Raw genomic sequence first — 18,760 nt, forward strand, 5'->3', positions numbered from 1 at the left:
ATTTGACTTTGATGTTTATACATTATTATATTCGGGTGTTACTCTATCATTTGTTACTCCTTATCTTGCTATGAGATTCATTATTAGTTCCGATATCTTGCTAGAGTTTTTTTTGGTCTATACTTCAGTTGGTGATTTAGTTGTAGCTAAAAGAGTCTATAGAAATTGTTCAGTCTTAGTTTTTTATAAAGTCACCTCCGTTGATCTAGTAGAGCTTGGTATGACCAATTTTGATGTTATTCTTGGTCTGGATTATCTTCATGCATGTTATGCCTCTTTATGTTTTAGAACTCGTGTGGTTAAGTTTCAGTTTCCTAATGAGCCATCAATAGAATGGAATAATAGTAATTCTGTGTTTAAGGGTCAATTTAGCTCATGCCTTAAAGCTCGGAGAATAATTTCCAAAGGTTGCATCTATCATCTAGCTTGGGTTATAGATACTAACTCTAAAACTCCTACTCTTAAGTTAGTTTGAGTTGTTAATGAGTTTCTAGAGGTTTTCCCCGATGATCTCCCAGGTATTTCTCTTGAAAAGGAAATAGACTTTGGTATCGATCTTCTCTCTGATACTCAGCTTATCTCTATTCCTTCTTATTGAATAGCCCTAAAAGAATTAAAAGAGTTAAAGTATCGATTGAAGTATTTGTTAGATAAGGGATTCATTAGACTGAATATCTATTCATGGGGTTCTCCGGTTTTCTTTGTCAGAAAGAAAGATGATTCTTTCCTTATATGTATTGATTATCGGCAATTCAACAAGGTCATAATTTAGAATAAGTATCCCATTCCAAGAATTAATGACTTGTTCAATAAACTTCAAATGGAAAGCTACTTTTCAAAGATTGATCTTCGATCGGGTTATCATAAACTCTAACTAAGGGAATATGACATTCCAAAAATGGCCTTTTGAAAATGTGTATGGTCGCTTTTAATTTTTGGTTATGTCTTTTGGACTAATGAATGCCCCTGCAGCCTTTATGGATTTAATGAATAGGGTGTTCAAGCAATACTTGGACATGTTTGTGATTGTCTTCATTAATGATATTTTGATCTATTCTCAAAGTGAGAAAGAGCATGCAGATCATTTGAGAATTGTGTTGCAAGTACTCAAGGACCATCAGTTGCATGCAAAGTTTAGTAAATGTAAATTTTGCCTAAGGTCAGTTGCTTTTCTTGGTCACATTGTTTTCGGAGAAGGAATTATAATTGACGCAAAGAAGATCGAGGTGGTTAAGAATTAGCCTAGACCATTGACCCCTTTTGGTATTCAAAGTTTCTTGGGCTTAGCCGATTATTATAGATGATTAGTGGAAGGTTTCTCTTCCATTGCATCACCCTTGAATACTTTGACTCAAATGAAGGTGAAGTTCTAATAGTCCCTAGGCATATGAGAAAAGCTTCCAAGAGTTAAAGGATAAGCTTACCTCTGCTCCGGTGTTGACTTTACCAAAAGTTTCTGATGGGTTCGTTATGTATTGTGATGCTTCACGAGTTGGTGTTGGATGTGTTCTAATGCAAGATGGTAAAATGATAGCTTATTCTTTAAGGCAACTCAAGTTTCATGAGAAGAATTACCCAACTCATGACTTAGAGTTGGTGGCAGTAGTCTTTGCTTTGAAGTTGTGGAGACACTATCTCTATGGTGTCCATGTGGATGATTTTACCAATCACAAGAGTTTGCAATATGTGTTCAATCAAAAGGATTTGAACCTTCAAAAAAAGAGATAGCTTGAGTTACTGAAAGATTATTACATGTGTACTATACCATCTGGGTAAGGCAAATGTGGTTGCCTACACTCTTAGTAGATTGTCCATGAACAACGTTGCCCATTTTGAGGATGAGAAGAAAGAGCGAGTATAGGATGTGCATAGATTAGACCATTTGGGTATTCGATTGGTTAATTCCAAAGATGGTGGTGTTATTGTGAAAAATGGTTCCGAATCATCTCTTGTGGCAGATGTAAAGGCAAAACTAGATATTGATCCTTCTTTGGTTGAATTGAATAAAACAGTTGCCAAAAATACCATTGAGGCTTTCTCCCAAGAGGGATATAGTATTTTGAAATATAAAGGACAATTATGTGTTCCAAATGTTGATGGCTTGAAAGATATAATATTGTTCGAATCTCATAGTTTGTGGTATTCTATTAATCTTGGTTCCACAAAGATGTAGAGAGATTTGAGAGAAGTGTATTGGTGGAATGGCTGAAAATAGATATTGCAAAATTCGTGGCTAAATATCCAAATTGATAATAAGTGAAAGTTGATCATAAAAAACCCAGAGGTTTGGCTCAAGACATTGTGATTCCTATGTGGAAGTGGGAAGCCTTGAATATGGACTTCGTTATTGGTTTGCCTCATACTCATAAGCAACATGATTCTATTTGGGTGATTGTTGACCGAATGACTAATTATGCTTATTTCTTCCTATTAAGACTTTATATTCAGCCGAGGACTATGCTAGATTTCATATCCAAGATTTTTTAAGCTTTATGTTGTTCTATTTTCTATCATTTCGGATCGAGGTACTCAATTTACATCCTAGTTTTGGAGATCCTTCCAAAAGGGTCTTGGTACTCAAGTGAAACTTAGTACAAATTTTCACCCCCATGTAGATGGTCAGGCCTAGCGTACCATTCAGACATTAGAGGATATGTTGAGAGCATGCATTTTTGATTTTAATGGAAAGTGGGATGAGCATTTGTGGTTGACAGAGTTTGCTTATAATAACAGTTATCATTGTAGCATTGAGATAACTCCTTTTGAGGTTTTGTATGGTAAGCGGTGTAGATCCCCTATTAGTTGGTTCGAGGTTGGTGAAGTTTCTTTGATAGGAACCGAGTTTGTATTTGAGGCTATGGAGAAGGTTAGACCTATTAAAGAAAGATTAAAAACAACCCAAAGTTGACAAAAGTCCTATTCGAATGTGATAAAAAGGGAACTTGAATTTAAGATTAATGATTGAGTCTACTTAAAAATTTCACCCATGAAGGATGTGATGCATTTTGGTAAGCAAGGGATGCTAAGTCCCCTCTATGTTGGGCCATATCAGATTTTGAGGCGGATTGGTAAGGTGGCTTATGAGTTGGATTTGCCTTCTGATTTGGCATTTGTGCATCTGGTGTTCCATGTGTCATTATTGAGGAAGTTTGTTGGTGATCCTATCTCCATTTTTCCATTGGACAACATTGAGCTTAAAGAGAGTCTCTCATATGAAGAAGTTCTAGTTGAAATCTTGGACCAACAATTAAAAAGCTGAGGAACAAGGAAATAACTTCAGTTAAGGTGTTATGTAGGAACCAAAAGGTTGAGGGTGCTACATAGGAAAGCCGAAGCTGATATTATGTCCTGATATCCTCATCTCTTTCCTTTTGTTCCTAATTGTGGCGCACTTTACAACCATGAACAAAACCCTATTCGATGTGGTATGTTATGTTAGACTCCCAAAATCATTTAAAAATTTAAGATCTGATACAAAGTTTATCATGACCTAAGCCTAGGGCTTAGACATGACACGACAAATGAGACACTCAGAGGTACATCACCTAAGACTCTTTGTATTCATTTAGCATTTCATAGGTAATGACATTCAAGAACAAGCGGAAGAAAGGGGGTAATGGGACTAAAGGAAATAACATGGAATAGGAATTAAGAAACAAACTTTAACATCATACATTTATGTCCAAACATACCTATACTAAGAAGACTTGGCGGGGGCTAAGACATGTCCCTCATAATAAATAGAAAAAGTACTCAAAAAGTAATTCAAACGTCTATACCAATCATGTACTAGAAAGGTAAAAGGGGTATTGTTACCGAAACATGGGAACTCACTAAGTTAGTAGCCTTGAACGGTTAAACTAGCCACGCGGAGATGAATGTGAAGCAACGTTGGTCCCTACATGGTGATATCATATAGGCAAAAGAGTGTGCATTAGTACTTTGAATGTACTAAATATGTTGGTATGCATGAACATTTAAGAAACATTAGAACATTTGTATAATAGGAGACATAGTGCAATGCATGAGTAATCAATCATATAAATAACATTTGGAACATTCATTTTGTGGTAAGTGACCATAACCAACATTTAAGACCATGAAAGCTATTACATGGAATTTAATATAACCCCCTACGTTGGCACGAGAAGACTACTTGCCGGATAAGACTCCATCAACTTTAATCATTTCTTTAACTTTAACTTTAATGGATTTTGTGGATCCACTAATCTAAATAGCCTACAAGGGCTCCTATGTTGAGAATAGTTAATGCAACATGAACTTTACTTAATTATCCCTTAGGTCGAATCTCCATCTACATGCTATATTCAATGCTAGGTCAAATCCCATGAATTAGCATTTAAATATCATAATAACATAAGCATTCATATAACTTTAGATATCAAATATTATTCGGTAGAATAGCTTATTAAAAACTTTCATTTGATTCAAATATGTGAGGATTGTCATTATCACATAGAATCCATTGTTTCATTAAGAAGCCCTTTCATCATCATTCAATCATTCTTTCATTTCATAAGACCCCATTTAATCATAGACATTCACTTTCATAAACATTCATGTTGGAGTCAAAGATTCTCAATTTAAACTTCATCAAAACATAGTGAAATTAGATGGGTTCTATGCAATTCAAACTTCAAATCATTAACATCAACAACATACATGAGAATAATGGAAAGAATAAATTAAAACATCTTTAAAACAACCCATCAATTCACTTTAAAACTTCTTTCATGATTTCATATAAGAACTTTTGATAAAATCATCAAACTTCATGCAATTAAGAGTCATTACAGACTAAGATTGATAAATAATCCTAAAATAAATAATAAACCACGCATTTGGATTCATAGCATAAAAACCCATAAGATTTCATCATTTAAAATTAAAATATTGAGTTTAGAAATCACTTGGGCTCTATAGATGGAAGAACTCATGAATGAGACCCACATACCTTAGAGAATAAAACCCTAACGTAGCTATGAAAGTAATGGAGACTTGAAGATCCTTGAATGAAACCCTAACTTGGCTTGAAACGCTTGGGAGAACTTGAGAGGAAAGAACTTTGTGTTTTTGAGTCTAAGTGCTAGTATGAAGGATTGGGATATCTTTGTGTCCTTATAAAGGGTCAATTATGTCCCTAAAATGACCTCACGTTGATGTTAAAATATGGGAAATAACTATAATGTCCTTTAAATATCTAGGCGGAACTTACCCTATGAGTCATCCTTACGACTCATAAAATGGTCAACATGTCATACGAATGACTCATCCTGCAGGGTCTGATGAACACCCTGATAACTAACCCTCAGGACTTCTTCTATGACTCATTTCTATGAGTCGTAGAATGGGATCGTCCTGCAGGGTCTGAGAAAGACCTTGAGGACTAATCCTCAGAAGTTTCTCTACAAGTTGTAGCCTAGACAATGAGTCATAGACTCAAGTCATCCTGTAGGGTCTGAGAACCCTGCAAGTCAAGGCTTCTGATGTTTTTTGACGAGTTATCTTTATGACTCGTCTAGACTTCTATAAGTCATCAAGTGGACTCATAAACCTCTTCTTTCTTTGGTCAAATTTTAAGGCCCCTTGGTGAGTCCTATGAGTCAGTCCTACGACTCATAGGATCTTCTATGACTCGTATAGTGAGTCGTAATCTAATTTCATCCTATTTTCTCCAGAATTGTTCCTTGATTTCAACTCTTCAACTTACGAGGTCTTACACATACTTAGTACATTTAAATTACTAATACATACTCTTTTGTGATATCACCATGTAGAGATTAGTGCTGATCCACATTCTCCTCCCCATGGCTAGTTGATTATGTTGAAGGCTACTACTTTGGTGAGTTCTCATCTTTTGGGGATAATATCCTTCCTTTTTCTAGCCTCTGACATGTATAAATGTATGGTCATCTTTTGGGATACTTATCATGATGTTTATTTCCATTGATTATGAGGGTGAACTAGGGACATGACTTAGCTCCCACTAAGTTTAAAGTAGTAGAGATATTGTTGGACAAGATAAGCGATGTTTGATGTTGTTAATGTCTCTTGTTCCATGTTGTTTTTGCATAGTCCCATTATCCCCATTACTTCTGCTTTTTGTTATTGAATTTCATTACCCATGGAAATCTATATGAATGCTAAGAGGCTTGGGTGAGGTTTTTCTGTGTGTCTCATTCACCGTGTCACGTCTAGGCCCTAGGCTTGGGTCGTGACATGATGACACATTTTGGAGGAACAATAGGAGATAAGATGTAACGCCCCTAATTATTTAAGCTAATTTTCAATTTAAGGTGGTTATTTCTTGATGATATGATCAACTGCTACTGACTCGAATTTTGTTACAGAAAAAAAATGCTTTTGTTTAGCTACATTTTCGGGTGATCAGAATTAGGGAGGCTATAAACCCTTTATAATTTGGAGATTTGGGAAACCTCATCAAATGAAAGTTGTAGATAATTGAAATACCTTTCCAACCATAGGTCTTGGGATTATAGGCGTCATCGGGATAAATAGTTATGGATATTTTAACGCAGAAGAGTCAAGCAGGGTGATGATTTTGGGCCCAACCCGAATCCAAGTCGGGTCAGGCCCATTTTCTTTGACTTTTAAAGGATAAGTTCAGATTATCTCTTCTATTTTTATACCATAAGTTTCTAGAACATCATAGATAAAGAGAGAAAGAGAGATCTTCTAGGCTAAGAAGTCATTTTTGACCCAAATCCGAGTCCCGAATTCCGAAACTCGTGAAGAAAAGGCGTTGCACGTTATGTTGTCTTCACTTTGAGCTAAAAATCAGCTAGTAAGGAGTGTGTTGTCGTATTTTCTGCACACCTAAGGTAAGATTGATGTTCTTTTTCTTGTTAACAAGCTTGTTTAGAGATTTAACGGTTTAAAACGGAGGAAGTAAGCGTTGTAAACTTGTTGTTTGCTTTGTTGAGACTTATGGATTTGGGGCTGTTTTGGTTGGATTAAATGGGTGGAATTAGTTACGTTATGATGTAGAATGATTGTTGATAATGTTGTTGATGTTGTTGATAAGTTGTTGTTGTCGAAATTGGGGGACTAAACTTTGTTTGCAAACCCGTTTTTGAGATGGTACTGCTGTTAGTGCGTTGATGATATCTTTTTGTACAAAATGAGTTTTGTGTTCATTTCTTTTGGATTGGAAACTTAAGACATATATCTAAATGTTTTGTAAAGGGAATAAAGTTCAGTTTTGCCGTTTCCAGGTTGCAAACTTAGATACAACCGGACAAGTGTAGCTGTCCAGATTCTCGTTTTTAAGTAGCTGTTAGTAATTGGATGATATCTTTTTGTACAAAATGAATTTTGAGTTGATTTCTTTTGGGTTGCAAACTTAATAAGTATATGTAAAAGTTTCATGAAGGGGATAAATTCCAGTTTTGCTGTTTTGAGTTTCGAAATTTAGATTCAAGCTGTGGTACTTGACTTTCCGAATTTACTGTTTTAGTAACATAATTCGGGTCGAAACATTCTAGGCTTATTTACAATAATAAATCTTGTTTTATGTCAATATTATGGATATTTTGGAATTTTAAATAAGTCATTTAATGGTATTTTCAAGATTTTTTATATCGTGTGCAAGTTGAGGAACTTGAGACATTTGATGGACTACGGTTTGAACTTTTGAAGTCGTGTTGGATTGTTGTATGCTAAAAGGCTGAGGTTTGTGTATAAACTCTTGTTACCTACTAATATATTGAAAGCCTATATTGGTATGGTTTCTATTGTCTTGAAATATGTCTTGTCATATTGATATCTTGGGAAATTTGCTAGACACTTGCTTAACTCGCCCACTTGTACGGATTGCTCGATCACTTGACATTCTTGTGGACCTTGTCCTTCTTTTGGCTATGACTTTGTCACTATTGGCATACCTCTTGTTTCGGACCCTTTGCCATCTTGATTATGGATTTTTAGTTCGTCTTAAGTATGGAAGTTGTCCATTTTAAGTACGAATTAGGAAGCCATTTTTAATATGGTTCTTGGTTCTCTTGATTATTGGGTCTTTACCCTTCTTGATACAGGGCTCCGGTCCTTCTTGATACTTGATCATGTTGGTGTGACGGCATGACGTACATATTGGGCGAAACTTGGTGCTATATCTTGTAAATGTACTTCTATGAATTATTTACACTTAAGCTTTTACATTTAGAACTTGATACTCGTGATATAGTTGTTGCCTTGTTTTAATTATTATTGTACATTGGTGCGGCTCATGACTTGAAAAGAATATGGTGGAAACCCAAAGGCTTCAAACTTGTAGTTTTGCACCACTAAGCTTTGTGCTTAGCGATAGTTGTTTCTATCGTAGGAAATGTTCGAGAAGAGGCTTGAGGTTGGCCATTGGAGTTGAAGTTTTGGGAGCTTAAATGAAGATCATATTTGCATATAGGCATCTATATTTTACAGTATTTTGGGACGTGTATATGATTTATGGGTTGCTTGTTATTTGTATTTATGTACGTATTTCTGAGGGTTGTAACTTAAGGATGGTTGCTTGTTTTGTAAATTTTGGGGTATGTACATTTCTAAATTTTATGACGCACTAAATTTTCCCTTTGGAGTTGGAATATTTGAATGAAGCATAAATTATCGTAATACATGAATGTCTCGGAAGCTATTTTTTTTTAAAACTCTTTTGAGAAGTCGCTTGTCCTAAATTGGAATTTTTATTTGATTTAATTGAGATGAAAAAAAATTTTAGTTGGTGAACAACTTACACCTTTCACTATTTTTTGGATTATATAAATGGGCCTTACGGAAAGTTATTTGTTTTTGTGTCACGAATTTAATATACATTTTTTTTGTAGTAGCATCCTCCTTGGAGGGTCGCGACAAGTGTTGGTATCAGAGCCTAGGTTTGTGATTCTAGGAATTTTGCTGTGATTTACTTACACACTTGTTTTTTTAAAGGTTTGGGCTATATTATGTGATCACTATAGGGTAAATAACATATTTAATACATACAAGTTGCAAATGCATCATATTCATGTCCCTAATGCAATGTGATCTTCACTTTTAAAGGAGTTACGTTATGGCCTCTTCTTCTCGTAGACCTATGGAAGCAGCTCGTGAAGATACATGTGACTCTTATTCCCAACCTCATACAGTAGAAGGGGTTGGCGAACAGTCCTCAGATCAATATATTCCTCATATTAATGGGTCTGGTATGGGAAGTCAACAAGGAGTAAGAGCTGGTTTGCATTCTCACATGAGCCCTGGTATTCAAGTTATGAATCCTCTTTTTCAACAGATGACTGAATTCTTTCATCGTATGGCTGAAACGATTCATGATCCCAATGGGTTGAACTTTGAAAAAATGAGAAAAATGGGTGGAGTTGAGTTTGAAGGCACGGTTGATCCCACCGATGCTGAACAATGGCTTGAATGTATAGAGAGGGTGTTTGAGCAGTTAGAGTGTTCTGATGTTGCCAAATTTAGGTATGCCATCTCGTTATTGCAGAAAGATGCTTATGACTGGTGGGTAAGTATGCCAAATGCAAAAGCAAAACCTCCAGTTCTTACCTGGGATGATTTTGTTAAAGAATTTCATATGAAGTATGTCCCACCTGCTTATTGTGATGCTAAGAAAAAAGAGTTTTTGAATCTAAGGCAACGAGGCATATCTATTGCTGAGTATCAACAAAAATTTCTTAGACTCTCTCGTTATGCTGGAGGCATTATTACCGATGAAAAAGATAAATGCAGGAGGTTTGAAGATGACCTAAATGATTCCATCAGAAAGAATGTGGCAATCCTGCAACATGAGAACTTTTGTAAATTAATTTCTGCGGCTTTCACTTGGGAAAGACTTGATAAGGAAGAAGCTAGTAGACATGAGAATACATTCCGAAAGCCTAGGTCAGATTTTAGAGGTCCATCCAAGAAGGGAAGGTTTGATGATTCTAAGGCTGGTAGTGTCAACAGGTCAGATCAACAGAAGCAAAGCAAACTAAATTTTTCTACAGCTAGTACCCCGAGTTATAGCCAAGGCAAGACTCGTGTTCCCACTTGTGCAGAATGTGGAAAGAATCACTATGGTGCTTGCAGGAGAACTTCTGGTGCATGTTTTAATTGTGGCAGCTTTGATCATAAAGTGAGGGACTGTCCTAGGCCTAAAAATGTCCCTTCCTTGCATACTGAGGGCTCGGTTAATAAGTCTTCTAATAATCCTCCTTAAACCAATAGAGGTGCAAGGCCTAAAAACAACCAAGCAGCGGGGGCAAGTGAAGCAATTCAAGCTAGCGGGTCCAGAGCTACTGTACGAGCTTATGCTATGAGGCAGAGAGATGATCAAGAGGGACAGGACGTAGTTGTTGGTAAATTTCACTTATATGGCTTATCTGTGTTTACACTATTTGATCCTGGCTCTACACATTCCTATATTTGTTCATCACTTGTTCTTCCTGAAAATGTGAAATCTGTGAGACTTAACTTTGACGTTCTAGTTGAAAGTCCTTTGGGTTACCAAGTTGTTTGTAATCGAGTTTACCAAGCTTGTCCCTTCATGATTCAAAACCTGGTCTTTCCTGCTGATTTGATTGAAATGCCTTTCCATGATTTTGATATTATTATCGGTATGGATTGGCTTTATAAGTATCATGCAGTAGTGGATTGTAGGTCTAAGCATGTGACTTTTAAAGACCCGACATTTTCACATATCATTGTACACGGTGAAAGATCATTGTCATCTAATATTATTTCTGCGGCCTTAGCAAGAAAGATGATTCGTCAAGGTTGCAGTGCATATCTTGCTCACATAATTGATACACATGTGGAGAGTCCTAGTCTTAAATATATACCTACTGTGTGTGACTTTCCGGAAGTGTTTCCAAAAAATCTTCCTGGGTTACCACCAGAAAGAAAAGTTGAATTTCCGATCGAGCTCATTCCTGGATCTACTCCTATTTCTATCACTCCTTATAGAATGGCACCAGCAGAATTAAGGGAATTGAAAACTCAATTGCAAGAACTTCTTGAGAAAGGTTTTATTCGTCCAAGTGTTTCTCCTTAGGGAGCTCCTGTGCTATTTGTGAAGAAGAAATATGGTACTCTTAGACTTTGCATTGACTATAGACAATTGAACAAAATAACAATCAAGAACAGATATCCACTACCAAGGATTGATGATTTGTTTGACCAGCTGAAGGGTGCCAATTTGTTCTCAAAGATTGATTTAAGGTCTGGATATCACCAACTGCGTGTTAGAAAGGAAGATGTTCCTAAAACTGTTTTTAGAACTCGATACGGTCATTATGAATTCTTAGTAATGCCATTTGGATTGACTTATGCTCCTGCAATATTCATGGATTTAATGAATCGAGTATTTAGGCCTTATCTTGATCAATTTATGGTGGTTTTTATAGATGATATTTTAATATATTCCAAGAGTAAAGAAGAGCATGATAAACATCTTCGGATTGTTTTGCAAACTTTGAAGGAGAAGGAACTTTATGCTAAACTTTCAAAGTGTGAATTTTGGCTTAATGAAGTGGCTTTTCTGGGACATGTTGTGTCAGCCGAAGGTGTGAAGGTGGATCTTAGTAAAATTGAAGCAGTTGTTGAATGGAAAACTCCTAAAAGTCCTACTGAGGTAAGAAGTTTCTTGGGTTTAGCAGGATACTATAGAAGGTTTGTGAAAGGCTTCTCCCTTATAGCCTCTCCTTTGATGAGACTTTTGAAGAAGGAAGTGAAGTTTACTTGGGATGACAAGTGCCAAGAGAGCTTTGAAACACTCAAATCCTTGTTGACACAAGCGCCTATACTTACTCTACCAATAGAGGGGAAAGAGTATGTGATATATAGTGACGCTTCTCATCGTGGTTTGGGATGTGTGTTGATGCAAGGAGGGAAAGTTATTTCATATGCCTCTCGGAAATTAAAACCACATGAATTGAATTATCCTACTCATGATCTAGAACTTGCTGCTATAGTTTTTGCCTTAAAGATATGGCAGCATTATTTGTATGGAGAAAAGTCTCATATATTCACTGATCACAAGAGATTAAAATACTTGGGTATGCAGAAAGAGCTGAACTTAAGACAATGCAGATAGCTTGAACTCATCAAAGATTATGACTGCATGATTGACTATCACCCAGGTAAAGCTAATGTGGTTGCAGACGCCTTGAGTCGCAAATCCTTTGCAAGCTTGCATCTGAATCCTTTGCCTTTGCTTCTGGAGTTAAGAGCCATGAATGTCTATTTTACACTTGATTCGTATGGTTCGGTGGTTGCTAATTTGCAAGTCAAGCCAACATTGCGTGAACAGGTGAAAGAAGCGCACAAGTTAGATGAGAAACTCATAAAATTGACCAAAGAAGTTCAAAAGGGGGAAAAGAAAGATTTTACATTAAAGGAGGATGGTGTCTTGTTATACCAAAATAGGTTATGCATTCCTAATAATGGCAAATTGAGGAGAGAAATCTTGAATGAAGCACATACTTCACCATATGAAATGCATCCTGGAGGTACCAAAATGTACAAACCATCAAAGAACATTACTGGTGGAATGCTATGAAGAAGGACATTGCAGAATATATTTCTAAATGCTTAGCTTGTCAACAGATAAAGGCCGAGCATCAAGTTCCAACAGGCTTACTACAACCCTTATCGATACTTGAGTGGAAATGGGAAAGGATAACCATGGACTTTGTTTCTGGGCTTCCATGCACTCAAAGAAATCATGATGCAATTTGGGTTATAGTGGATAGGCTAACCAAAAGTGCTCATTTCTTAGCCATCAAAATGGACTGCTCACTTGAACATTTAGCAGAATTGTATGTTAATAAGATTGTGAGGCTACATGGAGTTCCTATTTCTATTGTATCTGACCGAGACCCAAGGTTTACATCTAGATTCTGGACTAGCTTGCAAGAAGCTTTGGGCACTAGGTTGAACTTTAGTACGTCTTTCTACCCTCAGACAGATGGCCAATCCGAGAGGGTGATTCAAATCTTGGAAGATATGCTTCGAGCTTGCATTATGGAATTTGAAGGTAGTTGGGACAGATACCTAGCCTTGGTAGAATTTGCTTATAATAATAGCTACCAATCAAGTATTGGCATGCCTCCCTACGAAGCCTTATATGGGAGAAAGTGTATAACTCCTCTTTGCTGGAGTGAAGTTGGTGAACAAAAACTGATTGGTCTTGATATTGTGCAACAAACTGAAGATAAGGTAAAAGTCATCAAGGACCGTCTAAAAATTGCTTCAGATAGACAAAAATCTTATGCTGATCTTAAGAGGCGTGAAATTGAGTACCAAGTGGGAGATAAGGTGTTTTTAAAGGTTTCTCCATGGAAGAAGATTATGAGATTTGGCAAAAAAGGAAAACTTAGTCCTCGATTTATTGGACTATATGAAGTACTTGAGAGAGTTGGTCCAGTTGCTTATAAACTAGCTCTTCCACCGGAGTCAGATAGAATCCACAATGTCTTCCATGTTTCTATGCTTAGAAGATATTGCTCAGATCCATCTCATATTCTTCCTGTCGAATCAATTAAGATAAGTCCTGATGTGACATACAATGAGGAACCTATCCAAATCTTGGCCCCTAATTATTTAAGCTAATTTTCGCATTAAGGTGGTTATTTCTTGTTGATGTGATCAACTGCTACTGACTCGAATTTTGTTACGGGGAAAAAAATGCTTTTGTTTAGCTATATTTTCGGGTGATCAGACTTAGGGAGGCCATAAACCCTTTATAATTTGGAAATGTGGGAAAACTCATAAAATGAAGGTTGTAGATAATTGAAATACCTTTCCAACCATAGGCCGTGGGCTTATACGAGACATCGGGATAAAAAGTTATGGACATTTTAATGCAGAAGAGTCAAGCAGGGTGATAATTTTGGGCCCAACCCGAATCCAAGTCGGGTCAGGCCCATTTTCTTTGACTTTTAAAGGATAAATTCAGCTTATCTCTTCCATTTTTAGACCATAAGTTTCTAGAACATCATAGAGAAAGAGAGAAAGAGAGATCTTCTAGGCTAAGAAGTCATTTTTGACCCAAATCTGAGTCCCGAATTCCGAAACTCATGAAGAAAAAGGTGTTGCACGTTACGTTGTCTTCACTTTGAGCTAAAAATCAGCTAGTAAGGAGTGTGTTATCGTATTTTCTGCACACCTAAGGTAAGATTGATGTTCTTTTTCTTTTTAACAAGCTTGTTTAGAGATTTAACGGTTTAAAACGGAGGAAGTAAGCGTTGTAAACTTGTTGTTTGCTTTGTTGAGACTTATGGATTTGGGGATATTTTGGTTGGATTAAATTGGTGGAATTAGTTAAGTTATGATGTAGAATAATTGTTGATAATGTTGTTAATGTTGTTGATAAGTTGTTGTTGTCGAAATTGGGGGACTAAACTTTGTTTGCAAACCCGTTTTCGAGATGGTACTGCTGTTAGTGCGTTGATGATATCTTTTTGTACAAAATGAGTTTTGTGTTGATTTCTTTTGGATTGGAAACTTAAGACATATATCTAAATGTTTTGTAAAGGAAATAAAGTTCAGTTTTGCCGTTTCCAGGTTGCAAACTTTGATACAACCGGACAAGTGTGGCTGTCCAGATTCTCGTTTTTAAGTAGCTGTTAGTAATTGGATGATATCTTTTTGTACAAAATGAATTTTGAGTTAATTTCTTTTGGGTTGCAAACTTAAGAAGTATATGTAAAAGTTTCATGAAGGGGATAAATTCCAGTTTTGCTGTTTTGAGTTTCGAAATTTAGATTCAAGCTGTGGTACTTGACTTTCCGAATTTACTGTTTTAGTAACATAATTCGGGTCGAAACATTCTAGGCTTATTTGCAATAATAAATCTTGTTTTATGTCAATATTATGGATATTCTGGAATTTTAAGTAAGTCATTTAATGGTATTTTCAAGGTTGTTTATATCGTATGCAGGTTGAGGAACTTGAGACATTTGATGGCCTACGGTTTGAACTTTTGAAGTCGTGTTGGATTGTTGTATGCTAAAAGGCTGAGGTTTGTGTATAAACTCTTGTTACCTACTAATATATTGAAAGCCTATATTGGTATGGTTTCTATTGTCTTGAAATATGTCTTATCATATTGGTATCTTGGGAAATTTGCAAGACACTTGCTTAACTCGCCCACTTGTACGGATTGCTCGATCACTTGACATTCTTGTGGACCTTGTCCTTCTTGTGGCTGTGACTTTGTCACTATTGGCATGCCTCTTGTTTCGGACCCTTTGCCATCTTGATTATGGATTTTTAGTTCGTCTTAAGTATGGAAGTTGTCCATTTTAAGTACGAATTAGGAAGTCATTTTTAATATGATTCTTGGTTCTCTTGATTATTGGGTCTTTACCCTTCTTGATACAGGGCTCCGGTCCTTCTTGATACTTGATCATGTTGGTGTGACAGCATGACGTACATATTGGGCGAAACTTGGTGCTATATCTTGTAAATGTACTTCTATGAATTATTTACACTTAAGCTTTTACATTTAGAACTTGATACTCATGATATAGTTGTTGCCTTGTTTTAATTATTATTGTACATTGGTGCGGCTCATGACTTGAAAAGAATATGGTGAAAACCCAAAGGCTTCAAACTTGTAGTTTTGCACCACTAAGCTTTGTGTTTAGCGATAGTTGTTTCTATCGTAGGAAATGTCCGAGAAGAGGCTTGAGGTTGGCCATTGGAGTTGAAGTTTTGAATGAAGATCACATTTGCATATAGGCATCTATATTTTACAGTATTTTGGGACGTGTATATGATTTATGGGTTGCTTGTATATTTGTATTTATGTACGTATTTCTGAGGGTTGTAACTTAAGGATGGTTGCTTGTTTTGTAAATTTTGGGGTATGTACATTTCTAAGTTTTTTGAAGCACTAAATGTTCCCTTTGGAGTTGGAATATTTGAATGAAGCATAAATTATCGTAATACATGAATGTATCGGAAGCTATTTTTTTTAAAAACTATTTTGAGAAGTCGCCTGTCCTAAATTGGAATTTTTATTTGATTTAATTGAGATGAAAAAAAAATTTAGTTGGCGAACAACTTACACCTTTCACTATTTTTTTGGATTATATAAATGAGCCTTACGGAAAGTTATTTGTTTTTGTGTCACGAATTTAATATACATTTTTTTTGTAGTAGCATCCTCCCTGGAGGGTCGCTACAAATGTTGGGCAATCTTAAAAGTAGACTGAGTCTGCTGACGACCATATCTACCCTTGCTAGTGAGCGAAGGACAATTTCTCAATCTATGATCAACCTTACCATAACTATAGAATCCATCGGTACCGACTAAGCATTTCCCGGGATGACTCTTTCCATAATTTTAGCAAGAGGGGAAATTTTGATGTAATGTCCCTCAAGGTCATTTTAATCCTTTCAGCATTTACAAATTTTGTGTAGTGACCCCAATCTATTTATGACTTGCTGGCACTGACAGTTTGGTTGCCTGATAGTTTATTTGGGTTATACGCCCGTTTTCTTTTTTTGGAGCTCTTAGAGTTTGAATGGTTGACTTCGGTCAAAATTCCAGCAAAATAACCTCAGAATGGAATTCTGGTTGTTCCATCAGCTCTAGAATGGCCAAATTAGGCTAGTAGCTTGATTAATATAAGCATCGAGGCAATACGTGTGAGGTTGGGGCTACTTGGTGCTTTATTCTTTGAAATTTGGCCTAAGGTTGACCTTGGTCAACATTATTGGTAAATGTGTAAGGATAAAAATTCTATCAACGCGGGTAGCTTCGAAATATCGAGTTTGGTCCAGAACGACCTTTCGTTCATGTCCTAAGGCTTTTAGTTTCATTTCGATCCTCCTTGTGGAAATGGAAAAAATCATGTTTGGGTATGGGACCCATATTTTGTCGAGACAACCTCGGATGGAAAGTTTAACTGCATCACTGAGTTTGGAACATTGAATTTCATGGGGTAGCATAGTCTGTTTACGTGAATGGGATTCTGAATAAATCCCGAGCACCCTATTAGAGCTTTTCAAAGCCCAAGTTTAAGCTAGTGCAAGAACCATTGCTCATCACGTTCACGATCTATAGGCATCGCAATCGCGAAGCCCTATTGCCTACACCTTTATATTCGCGAGGCTAGTGGTTATGATCATGATGTACGGGCTCTGTGACTTTCACAATCACGAGGCCAAAGGCCGCGATCGCGATGCATTGTCTCGTTTGGTCTTTTATTTTAAGACCAGATGCGAACCAACCCCAACTCCCATTTTCTTTCTTTGATTTTGGGAGATAGAGAGCTCCATTTTTGGTGATTCTAAGTTCGGTGGGTTAGTATTGATTATGGATATGTGTTGGTAGGTTTGGGGAAGTGTGCAAAGAGACATTTTGAGGTAAATTCCACCCCAAAGGACATACCCTAGCTTAACTTAAGCATTAATGGTGACTTTAATTGTTGGGCTGATTTATGTTATTTTGAGTATCAATTTGTGCCCTATTTTAGGGGTATAAGCTCAATAATACGTTTAGAACCTTTTCACGGAGTCATTTTTTGGATTTCCATCGCAGATCCCACTATCCTATTTTAAATTCAATTTTGGGTCCATCTCCAAAAAATACAGTTTTAGTGTCAAAATATTTGTATTGATGAGGTGATCCACATTTTGATAGCATGGAGGCATTTGGAGTCATTTTTGGAGCAAAAAGCTACCGGAAAGTGGACTTGGAGCACGCGTGTTCGACTTTGAGGTAAGCTACGGTATCCTTTCTTTTGATTGAGCTTCATGAGGTATTAGTTTGTATAAATTACTTGTGGTTTGTATTGTGTGTGGCAGGTTAGGTTTGATTCCTAAATTTTCGGTTCCTTGTCTTGTGTGATCCTACGGCTAGGTTGCCTTTATGAGATTTCCATTCTAGTTAGTAACATTATTGATGATGCCTTAGTTTGACCTTGATTAGCCTATTTGAGGTGACGTATTCAATGTTTATGATGGTTGGCAGATCTGTACCTTAGAATTGAGGTGTGGTTTGATCCTTAGTAGTTGTAGCCATTGTTGGCGGGAGTTTATGAGTATTATTGTCTTTCATTATTGTAGCACACTTATGTTGGCGCCCTGGTGTAGTGGTTTTCACCCAATTAAGCTTTTAAATTACAGTCGAAATCCATTTTTGGATTTAGAGCTAGAATTTCCTATGCTCTCTTATTGTTGCCGTTTGGCGGGGCTAGCTATGGTTGTATTCTCAAGGATGTATTCCCAGTATGATCTATAGGTTTTGATTGACTAGTTGATCACCGTTTTCTCATCTTCCTCCTCTTGTTACCCAGTTAGGGTTGAGTTCCCTTTTGGGCCTTATTGTTGAGTTAGAGGAGTAGATTTGAGCCATAGGATTTGGTTAGAGGTCGGTTGCATGTGCTAGTCCTGTTTCTATGCTCTAGAGGTAAGGTGTTTATGGAGACATTATTGTATGTGATTGTGCGTATTATTTGGGTGTTGGTGATGGCATGCAGTTCGTTGAATCATTGTTTTCGCTCGGATGTAGTCGATCCTAGTGCATGCATTAGTTCTTGGCATTGATTTGAGAAAGCTGGGTTGTAACCCAAACTATTTTATACTTATTTTTATGAAATGGGGGTTGTACTATCTTTATTACTACGATTTTCACTGGACTGGAGGGATCAGGGATGCACTCATTTTATATTATTGATTTGAGGCATCGATGATGCTCTCATTTTACTATATTAATTTGAGGCATCGAGGATGCGCT

General features: G+C 36.7%; 1 protein-coding gene across 1 annotated transcript; it reads left to right on the forward strand.

Moving 5' to 3' along the window:
- The first annotated feature begins 9,379 nt into the window (after positions 1 to 9,379).
- LOC129894722 (uncharacterized) lies at positions 9,380 to 10,231 on the forward strand. The gene has a single exon (XM_055970377.1). The coding sequence runs from the start codon at positions 9,380 to 9,382 to the stop codon at positions 10,229 to 10,231; it is 852 nt and encodes a 283-aa protein (XP_055826352.1).
- Positions 10,232 to 18,760: the final 8,529 nt, after the last annotated feature.

The sequence above is a fragment of the Solanum dulcamara genome, chromosome 7, assembly GCF_947179165.1.
Source record: "Solanum dulcamara chromosome 7, daSolDulc1.2, whole genome shotgun sequence".
Taxonomy (NCBI): domain Eukaryota; kingdom Viridiplantae; phylum Streptophyta; class Magnoliopsida; order Solanales; family Solanaceae; genus Solanum; species Solanum dulcamara.